Source organism: Mycteria americana, chromosome 7 (genome assembly GCF_035582795.1).
Source record: "Mycteria americana isolate JAX WOST 10 ecotype Jacksonville Zoo and Gardens chromosome 7, USCA_MyAme_1.0, whole genome shotgun sequence".
Lineage (NCBI taxonomy): Eukaryota > Metazoa > Chordata > Aves > Ciconiiformes > Ciconiidae > Mycteria > Mycteria americana.
Window position 1 is genome coordinate 67924088 of NC_134371.1, and position 20382 is coordinate 67944469.

Genomic DNA, 20382 nt, shown 5'->3' on the forward strand with positions numbered 1-20382 from the left:
TGAATTGTAACCCTGCAGAACAAGCGAAGCCTGAGACTATGCGGTAGCTGCAGAGAGGGGTAAAAGTTTCTGCTTCATCAGAATGCTGAAGGTATCAGTTGCTCACTGTGCTGCTCTGGGTTGCTAATTTGATATGAAATTCCATTTGTTTCTTAATGATCCCCACTGTTACTGCACTACAGAATGATACACTGAGAACGGTGAATGTATTTAAATTTGTTAGAAAAATGGTGAAAGGAACTTCTTTTGGCACCTCTGCTATACTTTGGAGGCAATACACATTTGTGAGATAAGCGATTGAGCATCTAGACGATCATCACTGAACTAATTACTGGTGTTGACAACTGAATCCACATCTTTTGGTTTCAAAACTTTGGTTTCCTAATGAAACATGAGGAGCAGCTAGAGCTTGAAACAGTGGGCATAATATAGCCTGAAGAGAATGGTATTGTTTACGCTTCGTTCACATGAAGTGGTGCTAGCAATCAGGGATTTTTATGGAAGCTTTGAATTTGCAGCAACTGATGGATTCCACACACTCATTGCAGGAAACATACCAATCACATGGTTTCAGGTTTTAGAAAATTGTTTGGATTTCTCTTTCATATAAGAATCACTTACCTAAAGAGCTCACAGCGACATTCCTACTATCTCGTATACCTGGGAACATCAGATGGGTCTTTGAAATCCAGCAGATGTTCTAAATCTTGGCTTTCATTTTAGCTGCTGCACAGATCTGAACTTGTTTGTGCTTTTGAACATGGACAATCATGCCTGAGTGCATCTTTAATTCAGAAAGAATGTTTGTGACACAATTCTGTTTTAACACTCTCATCCCATAAAAATGAGAAAATATATACGGCTTGTATTCCTCCAAAGCTGCAGAAGCATGGGTAAATTAATCTTCAGTTTAGAAGAGCTACAAAAGCAACTGCTGTGGATGGGTATATTACTCCTAATTAACAAGGACTTCAGTGAACCAAATTAAATTACCGCAAAGTGGCTTATCTGTATAATAGCATCAAGTCAGCAGTGCAACCAAAGTTACGCTTGCAGATCACTATGCTTTCCTGCTATTTTTTAAATAGTGCTTTTTGCTTTTGCAGTAATTTTGAAACATAATGAAAGTGCATTAGAAAACTGAAGACTGTTTAGAGTGCAAAGCATAAACGCGTAGGGCTTTGTTTTGAAAGCAACATAAAGTGAGTAAGGGTGTACTAATACAAACATATGCATACAATGTCTGCACGTAGAAGGATGGTTTGTAATCAACAAGATGAAATTCTTTAAGGAAAATACATACGTGCATTGGCCCGCTGTCCTCTTCCTCCCCAGGGTACAGCTGGGTGGAGACTGTTACTACTTGCTTTTCATCCCGAGTTGCACCATCTCGGCATCTTCCCGAAGACGCTTCCCGCTCCTGCAGGTGCAGCAGCACAGAGGCTTGTGAGAGGGTTCCCTAACCTGTGCCAGTTCTCGTGGCATGGGTTAGCAAGGACTGTTTAAGCTTACACAATTTATTTTCACTGGTATGAAGTAGTGAGCAGTTAACTACAAAAAACACAGCTGAGAGCAGTAATGCCTGACCTGAAGGAGCGCTGGCCAAAACCAGCACAGAGGACCAGCTACCAGCCCAGTGTTTTGGTACTTCTGGGCAGAAACCGTATGGTAAAATAGGAGCATTCCTGAAGGCAGAAGATTAACTTGTCAGATGAGAGAACTGCGTATCTAATGCACTGATATATATATGTTTGTGGAGGTTCAAAGGAGGCTGGACTGCTGGCTTGCACAACCTCTACGCTGTATTAATGTGCCCGCTGATGTTCTGCGGGGGCTCCAAAGGACTCCGGTGTTTTACTTTATCGATGCCCAATTTTGATTGTTCTTTTATTTAAAATGATATTCTAATTCTCCAGGTACGTGCTTGAGGGTGTACTGTAGTTCAAAACAGGGACGACATTTGGGTTCAAGAGGGAATATTTCCTCAGGTCAGATTGGTTGTTGGTGCTGATGCCTGTTTGGCTGATTTTGGTTGTCATATGAGGTGATGCGTGGCCTACCTCCTCGTTCATTTTCATGGACCACCTCCAGGGACAACGGCGATGTCTTTGACCTTTCCTGCTGTCTTCCCGCAGCGCTTCGTAGTCGCCTTTTAGTGCAGGCAATGCCTTAATCTACCTGTGCAATGTCAGCTACCTGCATACAGAATGAAATGTGAACATTTGGGGGGGGGATGAATACTTTTACCTACAAAATACAATCTTTTAAATGTGTATCTCTAAGCAAGAAAAATGCTTACATTTCTCTGGAACTATTTATAACTAATACTGCAGTAGTTTTATTTTTGCCATTAATATCAAACTATTCATTTCTGAACTATTTATTTTAGCAATACACTCTAACTTTTAATGATTTTCATTCAGATACACCTGCAGCCTATCAAAAAAAAAAAAAAAGGCAGGCAGCTTTTGAGAAGGTAATTGCTATAGGTAAGAATAATTATCAGTAGCATGCAGGTGAACCAGTGTCCACCTTCAAACTGGGAAAATTAATGGTATAATTAGTTACTCTGCTTTCACTACTTCATTAGCTTCAGTAAACTGTATGATGTTTGAGCAGACCCATAATTTCTACTGTACTAGCTTAATCTGGTAATTATTTCTGAGGAGATAGTTATGTGTTTCAGTATTCCTAGCAGAGCAATCTTTTTCATGGTCCCAGGATAATTTACATCACATAATCTATGATATGCTTTGGATAGGTTTTGAGGAGACAGTATTTAATATCTCTACTTCAATTTCATAGCTTGACCTGAAAATCAGTTTGTAAATAGTCACTAGCAGACTTCTCACTCATAAATTTTTTATCTTTTCCAACAATAATTTTATAGGTAGCACGATTAATACTTTGTCATTCCTTAGGACTTAAGAAGCCTATACCTCACAGCTTTTGCTGGAAAAGATATTTCATAGTTTTAAAATGCAAATCTTCATCTGAAATTTGAAAAAATAGCAGGTATATACTTATTTTTCAGTTACATTTCTCAAAGAATGGTGACCTATGAAAATCTTGTTTTTCTAAGAATATGAAATTTTCTTTAGATCAGATCTCACACTAATAATTTGTTATAACAGTTTTTCCTGTTTCTTGGTTTAAGTATGAAGGCTAAGCCAATATTTTTCAGGACAGGCTGAATATGGCAGTTCTCAAATTCTCCCATGACAAATACATGAACTATTTACAAATGTCCTTCACACCTCTGGTTTCCAAAAATTCATTAAACATAATGAAAATATTGAAGGAGGAGGAACACCACCTGTTTAAAAAAATTAATCAGGGAAAAGGAAGCCCTTGAACAGAAGCTTGTCAGCTTGACAAATTTTTTAATAATACACCAAAAAGAACAAAAAGTACTTTGATTATTGTTTGCTCAGTAGTTTTTAAATTAATTTTAGAAGTAATGAAGGTCCAAGATTCTTTGTAGTCTTAACTTGCTAGCTTTAGTTTGCACTGAAGCAGTTTCTAAAAACACTATTATTATTTGGGGGGGGGTGTGTTCTGTAACTGGTAATCCTGCCTCTAAAATGGCACTTTAAACCTAATCAAGAATTATCATCAAGAATTAGATTTTCTTGATAAGAAATTAGTCACATATACCCAAATTAACTCAAAGTGTGTTTCCAATTTCCTTTTTAAGACTACTGTTTTTCAGGTTTGGATTCTCTTTTGCCTGTTCTTTGTGGTCAGCCTCGTATCTAGGAATGGATACAACTATTTAAATTATTCTTCGTTCATTTATAGCAACGATGACAACATTAAGAGCTAAATTTACTGTGTTGTAAATGACATTGCAAGTAACTGCGCTAAGGAGAAATGAATTTTCCAAGAGAACAACCTATTTTATCTTTTAAAGCAAGTGCTGACTAACAGAGTGAAACATTTTTACAGACAGAGGCTTCACAGAAGGGAAAATTTATTTTATAATGACTCCCAGAAATGCTTTCCCTCTATCTGGATGTTGCGCTCCTTTTCTTTGCGTGACGGTCACAAGCCCTGTGCCTGCCCGTCCACCATTACATGGTGCTTTGCCACAAGAGGGTGACTTCTGCCACAAGTGCAGCATCCAGGCGTTGTTTCACCTATTTGGATGCTTTGTAATTTGTTTGGTATGTTTCTGATGAAGAACAAAATTAGAACAAGATCATCTTGGGCCATCGTGCCTGCTAACCTCTGATGGAGCATTTGGGTTCACTCGAGACCTGCTTTATTTTGTCGTCATTCTGCATTTCGCTCTCTCCGGGTGGACTTGTACCCAAGGAAGGTATTGACAGGGGGACTTTGGGGAAAGGGTACCTTCTGGGTGCGATGAGCTACATCGTGCCACAGCGAGAGAGAGGGCCGGCATCCAGGCCTTGGCCTCCTTGAGGCGCCTCTGTCACGATGGCTCTTGGGGTGACTTCTCTCCTAACAGAGCCCCAAACTCTCCTCGAGAGTGCTCAAGTCCTTCCCTAAAAATATGAGTCGAGATACATTACTGTGGGGATGAAATTCATCCCCACACAGCCTGAAGAGATTCGCAGCCTGAGGCCGTTACGAGCTCTACCGAGCTCCACTCGAGTTTTCTCTGCTTCCCCCCCGCTGTCCTCCTCTCCTCACAGGGGATCTGCGCCCCTTTCACTGCCTTTGTGCGGCACCGGGCCGGGGTCGGGGCGTCCCTCTGGGGCTGGCGGGGAGGCCGAGCCTGCTGCCCCCCCACAGGGCTCCTCGGCGGGGGCTCCGCAGCTTTCAGCCTCCCCCTGCGAGGGACAGGCGGCGGGCGCGGCCAGTCAGTGGGGCGGGCCGGGCCGGGGGCGGGGAGCGCGGCGGGGCCTGGCGTGGCTGCCTGCGCCCCACCGCCGGGCCGGGCCGTGCCGTGCCGTGCCCCGCGGCTCCCCCGCCGCCCGCCCGCCCACCGCCGCGGCTCCCCCCGCGCCGCCTCGCTCGCCCGGGCGCTCTGCAAGATGGCGGCAGCAGCCGAGCGCTGCGCGGAGCTGCCCGCGGAACTGCCGCGGGGGGCTCGGCCGCCACCGCTGGGCCCCGAGGAGGTGGCGAGGCGCCTGGCGAGCACCCGCCGGGAGCTGAGCAACAGGCGCAAGATCCTGCTGAGGAACCTGCCGGCCGAGAGCAGCAGCCAGGTACGGCCGCCGCCTCCCCTCAGCCGGCCGGCGGCGTGGCGCGCTCCCGCCGGCGCCTCAGGCGGGCCGTGCCCGGGGGGCCCGTCCCGGGGCGAGGGAGCGCGTGGAGCGGGGCCGGGTGCCGCGGGGGAGCCGCTCCCCAGGGCCGGCGTGAGGGAGGTTGCGGGGCTGCCCGGCGGCCCGCGTTTGCCCTCGTCCCCGAGGGAGTTCGGGGGCTGCAGCTTCCCTTCCTCCCCCCGCGGCTCCGCTCGGGTTTCTTCTCCCGACGCCTTCTTTGGCAGACGGCTTTGTTACCGCCGGTGGCCGCGGTGCCTGTGGAGACCGGCTCCAGCTTGTCCTTCCTCCGGCGGGAACTGTCGCTCTCATCCGCGGGGGGCGAGGCCGGGCTGGCAGGGCACGGCTCCGCCGCAGCCTCCCGCTGCTGCCCACAGTTACCCGCCCGCCTGTGGGAGCCGGGGCCGGGCCCCAGGGCGTGAGGGAGCAGCCCCCGTCCTGGGGCAAACTCGGGGGGCTGTGAGGGGCAGCGTGCTTTCCTGCACGCCGGCAGCAAGGTGTGCAAGTCAGCAAGGCTAATGAGCGCGCTAATGGCACTTGTGTGAGTGCTGCTGAAGGGAAGCGGCGGCCGGTGCGTGGCCCGTTAGTGGTACTCGTTGAGGTGGCACCTGTGTACTTGCCGTGTCCAGACAGGTAGGGCGGCTTAACGGTCCTGCAACACATCCAGTTTCTGTGTAAAAGCAAAGCTAAAAAGCTTCAAGCCTGGTTTTTTGGTGTTTTTTTTTTTTTTTTTGTTTGGTTTGGGTTTTTTTTTTTTTTCCTGAGGTGAGCAGCACATAGTCAGTGAAAGTGGTTTTCTGCAATCTGTTGGTGATTTAGGAAAATTCCGCTCAAATTACTGCAATTCAGAGGAGAAAATCGGTGAACTCTTAAACCTAATGCATGTGAGTCAGATTTTGAGGCGATTTAATTGCACAGTCACTTACCAGCTCTTTACCAGCTCTGAATATTCAACTTTATGCACAAGTATAAAAAAATGTAATTACAGCTTTTGTTCTAAACCGCTCCTTGTGTCTCATCCCCTCTCTTTGTAAAGCACAGGCAATTTTACTACCTGCGGGTAAGTGCAGCACGTGAAGACTATTATTTTCTCCATACCTCCGGTAGAAGGGGACCATTCATTTGAGAGAGAATCTTTCAGCAATCAGTGTAATTTGATCCAGAGTACAGCTTGCTGCTGCACTTCTTGATGTTTTGTTCTCACGTGTGTGGTGCCTTTCCGTCTGTTTGGCCGTGCTGTAGTGTGATCGTAGGTAGTTAAGAGTTTTAGAAATGACAGTTTTGCTGTGATCCTGCATGGTGATTTACACACCGAGCCTCACCTCTTATTTATGGAAACCTAATGACCTAATCAATAGCAAACTCACAACTTGGAAAATGGTGCTAATCTTCATCGTCTCTTCAAGAAGCCATCACGCGTGACTGTGTTGACAGAGAGGGCTTACTGGCGTATCACAAGATGCTTGCTGTGGATAGCCGGAACAGGATCACTTTGTCTGACACTGGAACAGTTGTATTGCTTCTGCTGCACACAGCAGGTACTTCACAAATTCACATGCGGACTGGTTAAAAGCACATCTCACCTATATGGAAGCCATCAAGTTTGGCATTGCTTGGTCAGGCAAAGAACGCTACAGGGCAGTATTAGTGTGAAGGTCCAATTTGGCAGCCACACAGTATTTTGGAAGTTTGCCATTTTGTTTTGATGACTTAAAAGTAGCACTTAGGTGCCTTTTTCTCCATATATAAGGTTCTAATGTTCACCTGTTACTGTGGCTAGAACAGTACCACCATGTACAGATCCTGAAATACAGTTTCAGAAGATGTCATTTTAATTTTTAACATTGTTGAGCTACTGGTGTTGCCATGTACAGGCAGAATAGTTGTGCTATAGAGAGGAAGTTTCTGTCCTGGAGCAGTTTTGGAAAGTAGTAGTATGTTTGTGGTCAGGCATGTTAAGTATACCTGCGTATTTGGCTGTCATGCATTTCCAAAAATTACCATGAAACTTAACATTTCTTATTTCCGATTAACGCCCTTGGTAAACACTGTGCAGAGGTGTTTTGTCTGCTGTTTTCTTCTTGAAATGATTGGTTAGCCAAGTAAAATCAGATAAACTATTGCTAACCTGGCCGATTTATTCGCCATCAAGAAAGAGATGAACGTTGTTAAAATGCAGCAAGGTCTTCCAGAACAGGATTTAATAAATGTAGTTATTCATCTCTAACCATTGGGATGTTGGGTTTGCTATCATTTGTTGTTATTACATGAAGAGTGAGGCCAAGATTTACTGAAATAGTTTTCAAGTGAGAAACGGCTCTTCTGCTGATACACATTGATGGAGATGTTCGGTTTTGTCAGAAGGTTCATAATTTTCAAAATGAGAACAAACCTCTTATTTTTTAACAGGTGAAATTAGGTAACAAACATTTTCCTCTGCCAGTTGTAGCTACATATTAACTTTATTTATTATTGTACTTGTAATCTTCTATTACCTTTGGAGTTCCACCTGTGTTAAACTGAATTAAAAAAAAAAATACTCTCAAGGCCACAGAAGAAATGTACCTTAGCCATGAAGTTTCTGAACCAGAAGCAGAGTACCACTGGTTTGTAGTCTTAGAAACCAAATAAACAGAGAGATCTTTAAGTGTGAGAAGTGTTCAGCACTTTAGGTGCTGGGTGGCTATTGTTAAGGGGCAAAGGTTGCCCACAATTGAATCTTGGCAAGTGGGATTTATCTCTAAATGCATTTGGCAACATGTACGTTCCTAAAGAAATCCAGAGCCTGTTTTCAGGAGGAGGGACAGCCTGAAGAAAGCACTTTGCAGTCTGGCACACCAAGTAAGTCAGCATTCCCTTACAAGCTTTTTTCATTGAGTGTCAGTATGAAACAAATCCGAAGGGGGAACAAATTAAGTCAAAATTATGCCAAGAAGATTCTTTCTGCATTGGGCTTTATAGCTCAGTCTGCAAATAAGTACTTGCAGGATTAGTATTTCTTCAGGCAATTCTCTCACTACAGCCATGGAGAAAGGTATTTTTGTGACAGATCTGTGGTAAACATTTTTATTAGCACCTTCACTGTTCTTGAAAGCAAAGTCTCCATTTACTGTTTAGTTGCCAAGTCAATCGATTTTTGTACTGACCTGTCGCAGTGGAGTCTTCCAGACTTGCCAGTTAGTTCCCCATATTCATCCTCGACTGATTCTGCCAGCACAGTACCTGAACTGTGCAAGTTATCAAACATGTGGTGTGATAATGACCTAAAAATGGACATACGCTGTTGCTATGACTCTCTAAATCTTGAGATGAAGCACCACTGATATCTGTGCAGCTATATTTTTATTACTTTTTAGATTGCTGAACCTATAAAATTAGATAGAAATGCACTTGTTAGTGCTCTGACTGATTCCTGTCAGTTGGGTCAGTGTTGTGAGTAAAACAGCTTACCAGATCAACTCCTGTCTTGACTAATGTGTTTTCCCTCCTTCCCTCAATCCGATGTTTTTCTATCATTGTAGCTATATGCGAACTATATTAAAACTCTGTTCAGTATTTTGTTCTACTTAGGGGGCAATATTGTCCCGTTGGTGTTGGTCGTCTTTTTGAAAAAATGTCAGATAGCGGATCTGTTCTTGTTCGCATTAATATCCTCTGATGCAATGTTGTGTTAAGGCTGATGTTTGTATCAAGAGTCTTTGCAAAGAGACTTAAAGGTAAGCTTGGTTGTAGTCGTTTGGTTTATTCTGGTCAGTGCTTGGCAATGAATTAGCAATCTCTTGGCTGGATGTCTTGTGCGATTGCCTTGTTGTGCGTGCATCTCCCTGAACCGTCATCTCTGATGAACCGACTAATGCATTCCAATAGCAAGGAACACAATCGCGTACGATGCTGAAAGTGCAGCGTTCAAAGGCATGCATTGCAAATTGAAGGTCCTTGGAACTACCATAAAACTGCTCTGAGTGCACTGGGAGGCAGGAGGACTGCTCTGGGCAGACGGAGGGAAGGAAACGATAACCCTTTACTGGTAAAGAGATGCCAAGAACTTCACAATGACCAGAGTGTAAGTGAAACTGTACCTTACTAAACGGGAAGTTTTATTTTGCTGGACTATTGTATGGCAAGTCAGCTTCTGTTTGTTTTGGTTTTTGTAATTACCCCAATGGATTAGAAGAATTGTTTTTGATTTCTCCCAAGTCATTGTTTTTTCACTGTTAGTGGTTCCTTATTTATGTCTGATTAACTTCCATAGGAGCAGTAGCTCATAAATGTGACAATGTCTGGTATCCTGGCATACCAGTTCGGATCCCATGGAATTGCTGTTAGAAAGACTAGACCTTGGGCCGTCTTTCTTGCTAATCATTACTGAGATTTGTAGCAAAATCTCCAGTCTTCACTGCTAAGATTAGCTGACCGACGAGGGCTGTTCACTTTTTGATTCCCTTCTTTGCAGCTAAGGAGCCAGTGCTGTGGAAGATGCACTTGCTTTCAACCAGGTTTTTTCTGTGCTTCATTATCTTTAAATGCCACCATATTACGTTCACATTTCTGGTTTCTCCTTTAACATCTGAAGCTAGAAAATAAATCTTACAGAGGGGATGTTCTACTTTAATGTAGGACATGAAGTAAAGTAGGGCTGATTAATTACTTTAATACCCTGTAGTTCTTCTTTGGCATGACAGAATCTAAAGAAAGATGAAACATTTAGGTGTTGATAAGAAACTGGTGCAGTCCACCCGGGATGGGGATTTATTTTGTGTTTTGGGACTTGATGTACCCATCCATTTTTTTTTCCCCCATGTCTGTTCCTGATCAAAAGACAAACTAATACTTAGCATGGTGCTATTTCTGGTGGGGTTGGGCTGGTTTTTTTTTTTTCCTTCTTCTTTCCCCCAGGATTAGCCACAATTTTTCCTTGTTCCTTTTTGATCGAAAGCCTTTAATGAACTGTGATGATTTGAGGAAGTAATCTTTCCCGATCTGCTGTATGCCAGACGTTTAAGTAGAAGGGGTCTTTGTGTTTTAGTTAGTCCTCTGTCACACTGACTGAACATGAAAGGCATGCTTGCTGGATAGTGAGTAGCTCTCATGTCTTAGGATGTATGTGCTTTTTGATTTTCTTTATTGCTTTTCTTTTGCTTTGTGCTCTTGCTTTCTTATGTTACTTCTTCTATGTCTTTTTCATCTTTCATTTAGCTTGCATACTGCCCAGTATACCCAGGACGATGAAATTAATTTCCAGTCCCATAGTGTTCCTCTTATCAAGACACTAATACGTCTCTGGAAGATCAGAGAAATATGTTTTTCATTCCATGTCCATCATAAGTTTATTGAAAAACTGTTGTTCTTCTGTCTTAACATTTTCTTATATTACTTTAGTAAAGATCTTTGAAGGGTATGATCTTACAAACAAAAAGGTTTGTCCCAAAGGCAGTTTATGGCCTAGACTTACAGGCTTGACTTTATTTCAGGTTTCATAGTTTGTGACTGTTCGTGGAAGTGAAGAGGGAATGTGCTGAGCAAAAGCTTTAGGGCACACCTCAGTGCTCTCTGTTCCTGGATGCCTGGGCAGGTAAACATCTGCTACACATCTTAGATGTGATCCCGCAGCCATTGCTCACCTAAGAACTTTCTTTAATGCAACATTGAAAAAAAACTTGAAAATTTGTCAAAGAAGAGAACGTACTATATGATATGGTGAACCCAATCTTTGTCTGAAATTTTGCTTGTTAGGAGCAAGGGAGGATTCATTTGGCAGTCGATGCCCAGTTGGTGAAAATTTGAGGACCTCCTACCTCTGTGGAGGAGATGTTTAAAATTGCACTTTGCATCAGTCCTTGTGCTTTGTTATCTAACCCTCTTGTTGGTGCTATGTACTCCACTTCTTACTCTCCGACGGAGTCTCTGGGATTTTCCCACCAGTAACAGATTATCATTTTAAGGTGTGTTGCTGTTCTCTTGCTTACTACCTTTTTTTTTTCCCTTCTTCTTTTTTTTTTATATCTGCAGTGAAATCCATGTGTCATGTCACAGACTCAAAGATTTAGCGGTCTAAATTTGAATTAAATGAACACCCCATTATATCATTTGTAAATGTAAAGCTTTTTCCTGAGAAGTCCTCCTCTTTCCTGCTCAGCCTGCACAAATGAAAACAAAGTCTTTTTTAGTTATGAGATGATTTAAAACTTCTTGGTTAGCCAAACATGTTATTTAGTTCAACTACTTAAAACATAATTGATTCCTGTTTCAAGAATATGCATGTGAAGTTTAGGCCTTCAGCTACTTACTGAGAGCCAAGTTATAGACCAGGCTTGTACAGTGTTTATATTGGAAACACCGCTAAAGCTTACTGTAGAAATCTGGCCAGGCACCATTATAATTGTTAAATATTTTTGTTGCCAGAATAACACAATTCAGTATTACATCTAGAGAGAGAAAAATACTTGGGTTTAGGGTGCTGTAGGCTTTATATACCTGGTATATTGTTCCAGGTCATTACTGAGTATTTCTTGCATATTTCTTTTCTTGCACTATGAGATCCTGGGTATGAAAAGCTGATTTTATTAGAAATAATACATTGAGCTTTACTAATTTGATAAATAGGGCAAATGTGCCTGTTAATGACTCCTTTTCTTGTTTGCGTTTAAAACAATGCAGGTAATAAAGCATAAAGGCAGATCCTCTCTAAGGAAGGCATTCTTTCCATTTGAGAGATGCACATTTCAGATTGATAGTATGTGGTAAAACCTCATGTTGCTGGTTTTTCTACCCAAGACAAGACAGGACAGGCCAAGAACTGAAGTATTTCAAGACCACATTTCTTATAGTAGTAAATAATACATTTTTAAAAGTATATTCAGCCTGTATTTACTAGTGGTTTCTCTTAAACTTCCTTTAATATATTTGGTTTTGCTTTTTCTGCTAATTTTAAAGTATGAACTGTTTATTTTCTAGTTAGGATTTTAATTTTTACTGATGATAAGATTAACTAGCTTTCAAAGTCTGCTTTTAAGAACTTTGAAGGTTTAAGGGGCTGTATAGTAGCTAAGCGTTATTGGTTACATTTCTGTTCCAAGATGTTTAGTTAGAGCCACTGGCATGGCCCACATGTTTATGCAACTGCTGTTACTCTGAGCAAGCTCTCTCCTCCGTTTTCTCTCCTCTCCATTTCTGCAGTACGTATCATCCTTGTTTTGACCAGGGACACATCCGCTGGGAGCTGCCTGGCGGGGACTTTGCCCAGGTACAAACACACCTTGGTGCCCAAGAGTTGGTGCTGAATTTTACATCTTGTTCAGGAGCCAACTACGAGTTGATCCTAGAGTGCAATAATTAAGGGCCAAGATACGCACCACTATAAACAGTGTTTGTGTTGGAAGCTTCACGGGATCCATCACTGCGGTATGGCTGCCAGATAGCTTTATAACTGCTTACAATTTTTGTTGTCAAAATATTATAATATACCCTGACGTTCAGTACATGACACTCATGGCAGCTAGACCTTCCGCATGTTAGTGGATGTTGCCATTTTGTTTAGACTTAATATGATGCAGTTAAATGATGATTATTGTGGTAATTCTCAGTCACTTTTTTTTTTTTAGACTAGTCGATTCATTTGTTTATAAAAGAGGAAAAAAATCCTTTAGGTGAAGCAGTTCTGTAAACGTTATGTGGAAAAAATACTAATAGTGGCCAGGCTTGGTTGACAGACAGTTGGTATGTGGATATTGTGAGCATGGGCAAAGTGCTGGCAGCTAGGGGTGGACGCCACTGCTCCTGTGTGGTATCGCCGCTGAGTTTATTACTACTGCTTTGCTAAACCTCGTGTGATAAATGGTGAGTGCTTGCATTGCCTTTCTCTGTGGCTGCCCAGTAGAAGGCAATGCCACAGTAAGGCTAACCTGGGGAGGGCAAAAGGTTTTCCTGCTGCAGAGCGTGGGTAGGGGCTGTCGGCTTCTCTGTGGGTGTGTGCGGTGGTGGCGGTAGGTCCTGATGCGGGGAGAGGGCTGGCGTAGCTGGGCTGGGGGTGCGGAGGCCGGGCTCCCTGCGTGCGTGAAGCCAGCAGGCTGCTGGGAGGTCAGGAATGGGGAACAAACCGTGGCTGTTTGTTTCTGCTGTGGTCAGGGAAACAGCCCTCTGCTTACATTCCTTGCAAGTTAATAGGTTCGCACCAGAGAATATACCTGACTTGGATGACCCGTTTCTCCTCCTGGAGTAAACACTCCTTCCTGGCCCAAATACCGGGTCACTGCTTAGACCAAAGGGGCCAGCTACATTCGGTGCCGTTGGTGCACTGTGTTTGGTGGTGCACAACTGAACTTGGTTAGGAACAGCAGGTAAAGTGTTCTTATTGCTTTCCGTGACAGTTCTGTTCTGAGCTGTTGGGAATAGAAACTGTTAACATCATTAAAATGGTAGTAGTGTTTGTTCTTTTCTAACAGACCTATGTGTTGAAAGATGTTAAAGGTAAAGTTTAGAGAAGTGACCGAGTTCAAAAGCCAGCTTAGTACTTCTGGAAATATTATGAAGAATCTTAGTCTAATGTACACAGATATGTAAATATCTCTTTACTTAGAAGGAGTGTACATTTGCTTAAGAGTTGGCATGGTGTGTTTTATTTTTGTAAATTGTCACAAATGGTCTTTATGTGAAAAATACTACACAAACCCAGTTCCACAGGTAAAGGGCTCAGCCCTGCCATGGGGGCCACGAGAACACAAGAACAAGCACCTTCAAACAAACCTGTCAGTGTTTGAAACAACCTGTGGAAATCGGTGGTAAAATCTTTACAAAAATTACTTTGCTTAAATTAGGTTTTAATTTTAAATCTTCCTTATGTTCTCATCATTTTTTACATGAGACCTCATGATTATCCCACGAAGATATGTTCACTACAGGCTATTTTCCCTCCCAACTAAAATTTCAGTTACTGGCAAATCATGTGGAATCATCTGATTCACAGATGATTTTCAAAAGAGTGTTCAGAGCTGTTTGAAATAATATTTCCTGCTACTTAATCATCATATAAAACTTTCAGTGTTACTCTTGTAAAATAACGTATGAAATAAAAAAGGTAAATATGTCCCCCTTTTTCTAAGTGGGACAGAAATAATGTCTTTAGGCTCTTCAGTGCCGCAATACAGCTGAGCTGTACAAAACTGTACAGGAAGTGTCTTCTCAGTGACCTACTGTCTAATTCTCGTTAGAGAGATGTCCGCAGTCAGATCGCCTACCTGACTTGAATCTTTGAATTGTGCGCGGTGTATTTTGCTTTTCAGAAACTACATCCTTATAACATCGGATTACAGGATGACTGGTAGCTTGAAAAATGCTGCCATATTTTATTAATGTAGTAATTGACAGCTGTTAACTAGTGAAACTAGAGATTGGTGCTCGCTTGACTAAAAGGTAGGCACCTGATACCAGTCATGGAGAACCCAATTAACCTTTAGGCTATATATATTGAATTAGCAAACTGGCAAGTAGACTAGGCTGCTGGAAATTGTCTGCAATTAAACTTTCAGACAAAGTTGGCTGATTATTTTGTGTACCCAAATGGTCTTTTGCTATTGTGTATGGGATTTATCCAACTAAAAGAATACATATGTCAGGTTACGACATAGGGTTTCTTCTTGGGGATGATTAATGTTCATGTCTGCATTCTCGCCACTGAACTGATAATCGTTCGTGTTTTTTGTGGGGCATGTGCATATACCTTGCTCTTGCTGGGGTATAGCTATAGCAAACTGGTACATACCTCTTACACTTGCTCCTATCCCACCCCTCCCACACCCCTGCTCTCTCCCTGTTAATTAGTGGGAGCAAATAATGCTCTTGGGATTGATTCTTCATTGAGCATCTGTGCAGTAATTGATAGAGGATACTTTCCAGGAAGTATTCTGGGCACAATTATCTGCTGGTTGAAAGAATGTTTATTACTAAAAGAGTGGAAATCTGTTAAAGTGAACTTGAGCAGTTATAGGAAACTAAAGCAACTGTTGCATTTTATGACAGCGTTGCCTGCCCTCAGTAAACTGCGTGATGTGATGTTGCCGGTATTTCTTGTCTGTGTGGTATTTTAACTATGCTAGCTGTACTTCGGAGAAATTGGGGGGGGGTTGCTATTTAATGAACTGTGATGTTATTCGTCTTTATCAAAAGACAGTCAACAGGACACCCTGTTGTGCTTATGTGACTTGATATAATGAAAAGTAAATTAATCAAATTCAGTAAGCCAATTTTTTTATATGAGATAAAAACATTGCTGCAGTAGTATAACCAGCTCTTTTAAAAACAAATATTTCATAGTGTTTCTATGGTGAATTTTCTGTTTATTGGAAAAGGTTTTTTTTGGTTTTTTTTTAAATGAGGATGAATTTATACACTTATTTGGTCTGGTGAATTATTTATCTGATGTTACTTGTACTTTTCTTTTTCAGGAGATCCATGACTTATTTAAAGATTATGAAATCAAGTATTGTTATGTGGACAGAAATAAAAGAACAGGTAAGAACTTAAAGTCATCCAGTGTCATACATTTCAATTCTGTGATGAAACTAGTGAGGAACATCATCTTCTGTGTATGAAGTCATCAACTTCTCTGCTGTCACAGACCTTGATTGTCCCTCAGTGCCTTTTTTGGCTGCATAGTTTGTAACCTTCTACTGAAGCCAATGGAGAGTTGGAAACATTACTGATGTCAGACAAAAGTACATTGGTCCACTATGGTATCTCTCAGGTGTATTCCCTTAGCGAGTGTCTCTTTGGGACAAAGCCAACCTCAACTGTCTGATTTCCTTTGAAAAACTAGTCCTGAGGCCTCTCTTAGGACAAACCACATGTGCCTATGGCATGATCAGAGGAAAAAGTACCTAGCTCCAGATGCATTTGTGTCAGGTAATATAAGCCAGAAGCAATTTATTAAAGCAATACTGAAGTCTTTGAAGGAAATGTTGTCCTGAATTAAATCCTGAATTATTTAAGTCTGATCCTCCATTTCCAAATTGTCTGACATGGGGATTCACGGATTTTTAGCGCTTGTGAGGTACAGAAATGGACAAATATTTCTCTTCATGTTCCTGTCCTTCCAAATCACCATAGATCCCACAGGCTGGGCTATCTCCTGAGGCAACCTTGGTTTCCAGGACAGAATCTTAATGCAGTAGCTGTGATAGATTTCTGTCAGGATTTCATGTGGATAATAGTGTTTCTTGGCACCTGCCTCGAAGGAGAAAAATTTCTGCTTTAATGTCCCATTATCTTACAAATTTGATTTCTGAATATGGAATAAGACCAGTTTGAGTGTGAGGTACTATAGACCGCTGTCACAAAACAGAATGAATGACTGTGTTCAGTGTGAAGGGAAACATTTGGTAAGAGTAAGAGAATGATGAATTTTTTCATTTAATATAGATGCTGTCATATATAACAAGCTTTCTACTGTGAATGTATTTCTGTTGTTTTTAGAGTGTATACATATGTGTGTCTTTGTGTATACGTAGATATATAGTACTTGGCCTACTCATGTGAATTTTTGTGAGTTTAACTGCATGCCTCTGCAAATTTTCGTGACAGGAATACACTGTAGGTGGTTTATTTTTGTCTTGACTTCTCATTTGGATAGATTAATTCCTTTATCTCCAGATTGATGAAGACTTTAAAACTGTGATCAGAGGCCTAATGTCACAGAATCTTAACATGTTTCTCTACAATCAACATAGTACTCAAGCCTCTCAGCTCTTCACACTCATGTTATTTATAGTGCATATAATATTTTGATGTTAATAGTTTTGCTGTGTGGCTGGCTGTATGATCGGGACGGGGTATAGATCCGATGCGCATTGCAATGCTGCCGTTGTCCAGGGCTGTAGCCATCTTGAGCTGCCTCTGGGACCTAGATGGGGTAGAGATACCGTGGGTGGTCATGTTCTCCCTTTGCCCATAATTTTGGGCACCTTCTGGTTGGATGTAGGACGATGACAGGTTACAGATACACTGGATACTGCGGCATTTCTTTTGTCCATGGTGATGGGCACCATTGAGGTGCCTGTGGGACCTGCATGGGGTACAGATGCAGTGAGTGGTGCGGTTCTGCCTTTGTCCTCGATTTTGGGCACCTTGTGGCCGGCTATATGGTTGTGACAGGGCAGAGATAGGGTGGTTGCTGTGGAGATCTCCTTCTCCGCGGCTCCATGTGCCTTGTAGCTGCTTGTGAGTCCATCGTATGTTACAAAGGTGGTTGGTGTTGCGGCATTTCCTTTGTCCATGGCGTTGGGCACCTCTGAGCTGCCTCTAGAACCTGGATGGGGTACAGATGGAGTTGGTGTTGCAGCCTTTCATTTGCCCAGGTCTGTGGGCACCTTCTGGCTGGCTGTCTGAGCGTGACGGGGCAGAGATCCGGTTGGTAATGCAGAGGTCCCCGTCTTCAAGTGTTCGCGTTCCTTCCAGCTGCTTGTGGGAGCATGGCATGTTACAGAGGTGGTTGGTGTTGCGGCGTTTGCTTTGTCCGTGGCTGTGGTCACGTTTAAGCTGCTGCCTGTGGGACCTGGATGGGGTAGAGATAGAGGGTGTGGTGAAGTTGTGCCATTGCCCGTGAGTTTGGGCACCTTCTGTCTGGTTGTATGATCGTGACGGGGCACAGATACTGTGGATGTTGTAGAGTTCCCTTATCCTCATCTGCACGTTCCTTCCAGCTGTGTGTGGGACCACGACACGTTACAGAGGTGGTTGGTGTTGCGGCGTTTCCTTTGTCCGTGGCTGTGGTCACGTTTAAGCTGCTGCCTGTGGGACCTGGATGGGGTAGAGATAGAGGGTGTGGTGAAGTTGTGCCATTGCCTGTGAGTTTGGGCACCTTCTGTCTGGTTGTATGATCGTGACGGGGCACAGATACTGTGGATGTTGTAGAGTTCCCTTATCCTCGTCGGCGCGTTCCTTCCAGCTGCGTGTGGGACCACGGCATGTTACAGAGGTGGTTGGTGTTGCTGCGCATCCATTGTCCACGGCTGTTGGTACCATTGATTTGGCTGTGGGACCTACATGGAGTAGAGATGCAGTGAGTGGTGTGGTTCTGCCTTTGCCCTCGATTTTGGGCACCTTGTGGCCGGCTGTATGGTTGTGACAGGGCAGAGATATGGTGTTTGCTGTGGAGATCTCCTTCTCCATGGCTCCATGTTCCTTGTTGCTGCTTGTGAGTCCATCGTATGTTACAGAGGTGGTTGGTGTTGCATCATTTCCTTTGTCCATGGCGTTGGGCACCTCTGAGCTGCCTCTAGAACCTGGATGGGGTACAGATGGAGTTGGTGTTGCAGCCTTTCATTTGCCCAGGTCTGTGGGCACCTTCTGGCTGGCTGTATGAGCGTGACGGGGCAGAGATCCGGTTGGTAATGCAGAGGTCCCCTTCTTCAAGTTTGCGCGCTCCTTACAGCTGCTTGTGGGAGCATGGCATGTTACAGAGGTGGTTGGTGTTGCGTCATTTCCTTTATCCATGGTGTTGGGCACCTCTGAGCTGCCTCTAGAACCTGGATGGGGTACAGATGGAGTTGGTGTTGCAGCCTTTCATTTGCCCAGGTCTGTGGGCACCTTCTGGCTGGCCGTATGAGCGTGACGGGGCAGAGATCCGGTTGGTAATGCAGGCAGAGATCTGGTTGTTAATGCAGAGGTCCCCTTCTTCAAGTGTTCGCGTTCCTTCCAGCTGCTTGTGGAAGCATGGCATGTTACAGAGGTGTTTGGTGTTGCAGCGTTTTCTTTGTCTGTGTCTGTGGGCACCTTTAATCTGCTGCCTGTGGGACCTGGATAGGGTAGAGATAGAGGGTGTGGTGAAGTTGTGCCATTGCCCGTGAGTTTGGGCACCTTCTGTCTGGTTGTATGATCGTGACGGGGCACAGATACGGTGGATGTTGTAGAGATTCCCTTATCCACTGCTGCGCGTTCCTTCCAGCTGCGTGTGGGACCACGGCACGTTACAGAGATGGTTGGTGTTGCTGCGCATCCATTGTCCACGGCTGTTGGTACCATTGATTTGGCTGTGGGACCTACATGGAGTAGACATGCAATGAGTGGTGCAGTTCTCCCTTTGTCCTCGATTTTGGGCACCTTGTGGCTGGCTGTATTGTTGTGACAGGGCAGAGATACGGTGGTTGCTGTGGAGATCTCCTTCTCCATGGCTCCATGTTCCTTGTAGCTGCTTGTGAGTCCATCGTATGTTACAGAGGTGGTTGGTGTTGCGGCATTTCCTTTGTCCACGGCAATGGGCACCTTTAAGGTGTCTGTGGGACCTGCATGGGGTACAGATGCAGTGAGTGGCGCGGTTCTGCCTTTGTCCTCGATTTTGGGCACCTTGTGGCCGGCTGTATGATTGTGACAGGGCAGAGATACGGTGGTTGCTGTGGAGATCTCCTTCTCCATGGCTCCATGTTCCTTGTTGCTGCTTGTGAGTCCATCGTATGTTACAGAGGTGGTTGGTGTTGCATCATTTCCTTTGTCCATGGCGTTGGGCACCTCTGAGCTGCCTCTAGAACCTGGATGGGGTACAGATGGAGTTGGTGTTGCAGCCTTTCATTTGCCCAGGTCTGTGGGCACCTTCTGGCTGGCTGTATGAGCGTGACGGGGCAGAGATCCGGTTGGTAATGCAGGCAGAGATCCGGTTGTTAATGCAGAGGTCCCTTTCTTCAAGTTTGCGCGCTCCTTCCAGCTGCTTGTGGGAGCATGGCATGTTACAGAGGTGGTTGGTGTTGCGGCGTTTGCTTTGTCCGTGGCTGTGGTCACGTTTAAGCTGCTGCCTATGGGACCTAGATGGGGTAGAGATAGAGGGTGTGGTGAAGTTGTGCCATTGCCTGTGAGTTTGGGCACCTTCTGTGTGGTTGTATGATCGTGACGGGGCACAGATACGGTGGATGTTGTAGAGATCCCCTTATCCTCGTCTGCGCGTTCCTTCCAGCTGCGTGTGGAACCACGGCACGTTACAGAGATGGCTGGTGTTGCTGCGCATCCATTGTCCACGGCTGTTGGTACCATTGATTTGACTGTGGGACCTACATGGAGTAGAGATGCAGTGAGTGGTGCGGTTCTGCCTTTGTACTTGATTTTGGGCACCTTGTGGCCGGCTGTATGGTTGTGAGAGGCAGAGATACGGTGGTTGCTGTGGAGATCTCCTTCT

General features: G+C 44.0%; 1 protein-coding gene across 6 annotated transcripts in view; it reads left to right on the top strand.

The window, feature by feature from the left end:
* The first annotated feature begins 4853 nt into the window (after positions 1-4853).
* RAVER2 (ribonucleoprotein, PTB binding 2) overlaps positions 4854-20382 on the top strand; it is a 90344-nt gene continuing 74815 nt past the window's right edge. For all 6 annotated transcript variants that reach the window (XM_075508919.1, XM_075508922.1, XM_075508924.1 and 3 more), the window contains exons 1-2: positions 4854-5174; positions 15668-15734. In XM_075508919.1, the coding sequence (XP_075365034.1) occupies positions 5001-5174; positions 15668-15734 (241 nt within the window). In that variant the 5' untranslated portion in view covers positions 4854-5000. The remainder of the gene's footprint in view (positions 5175-15667; positions 15735-20382) is intronic.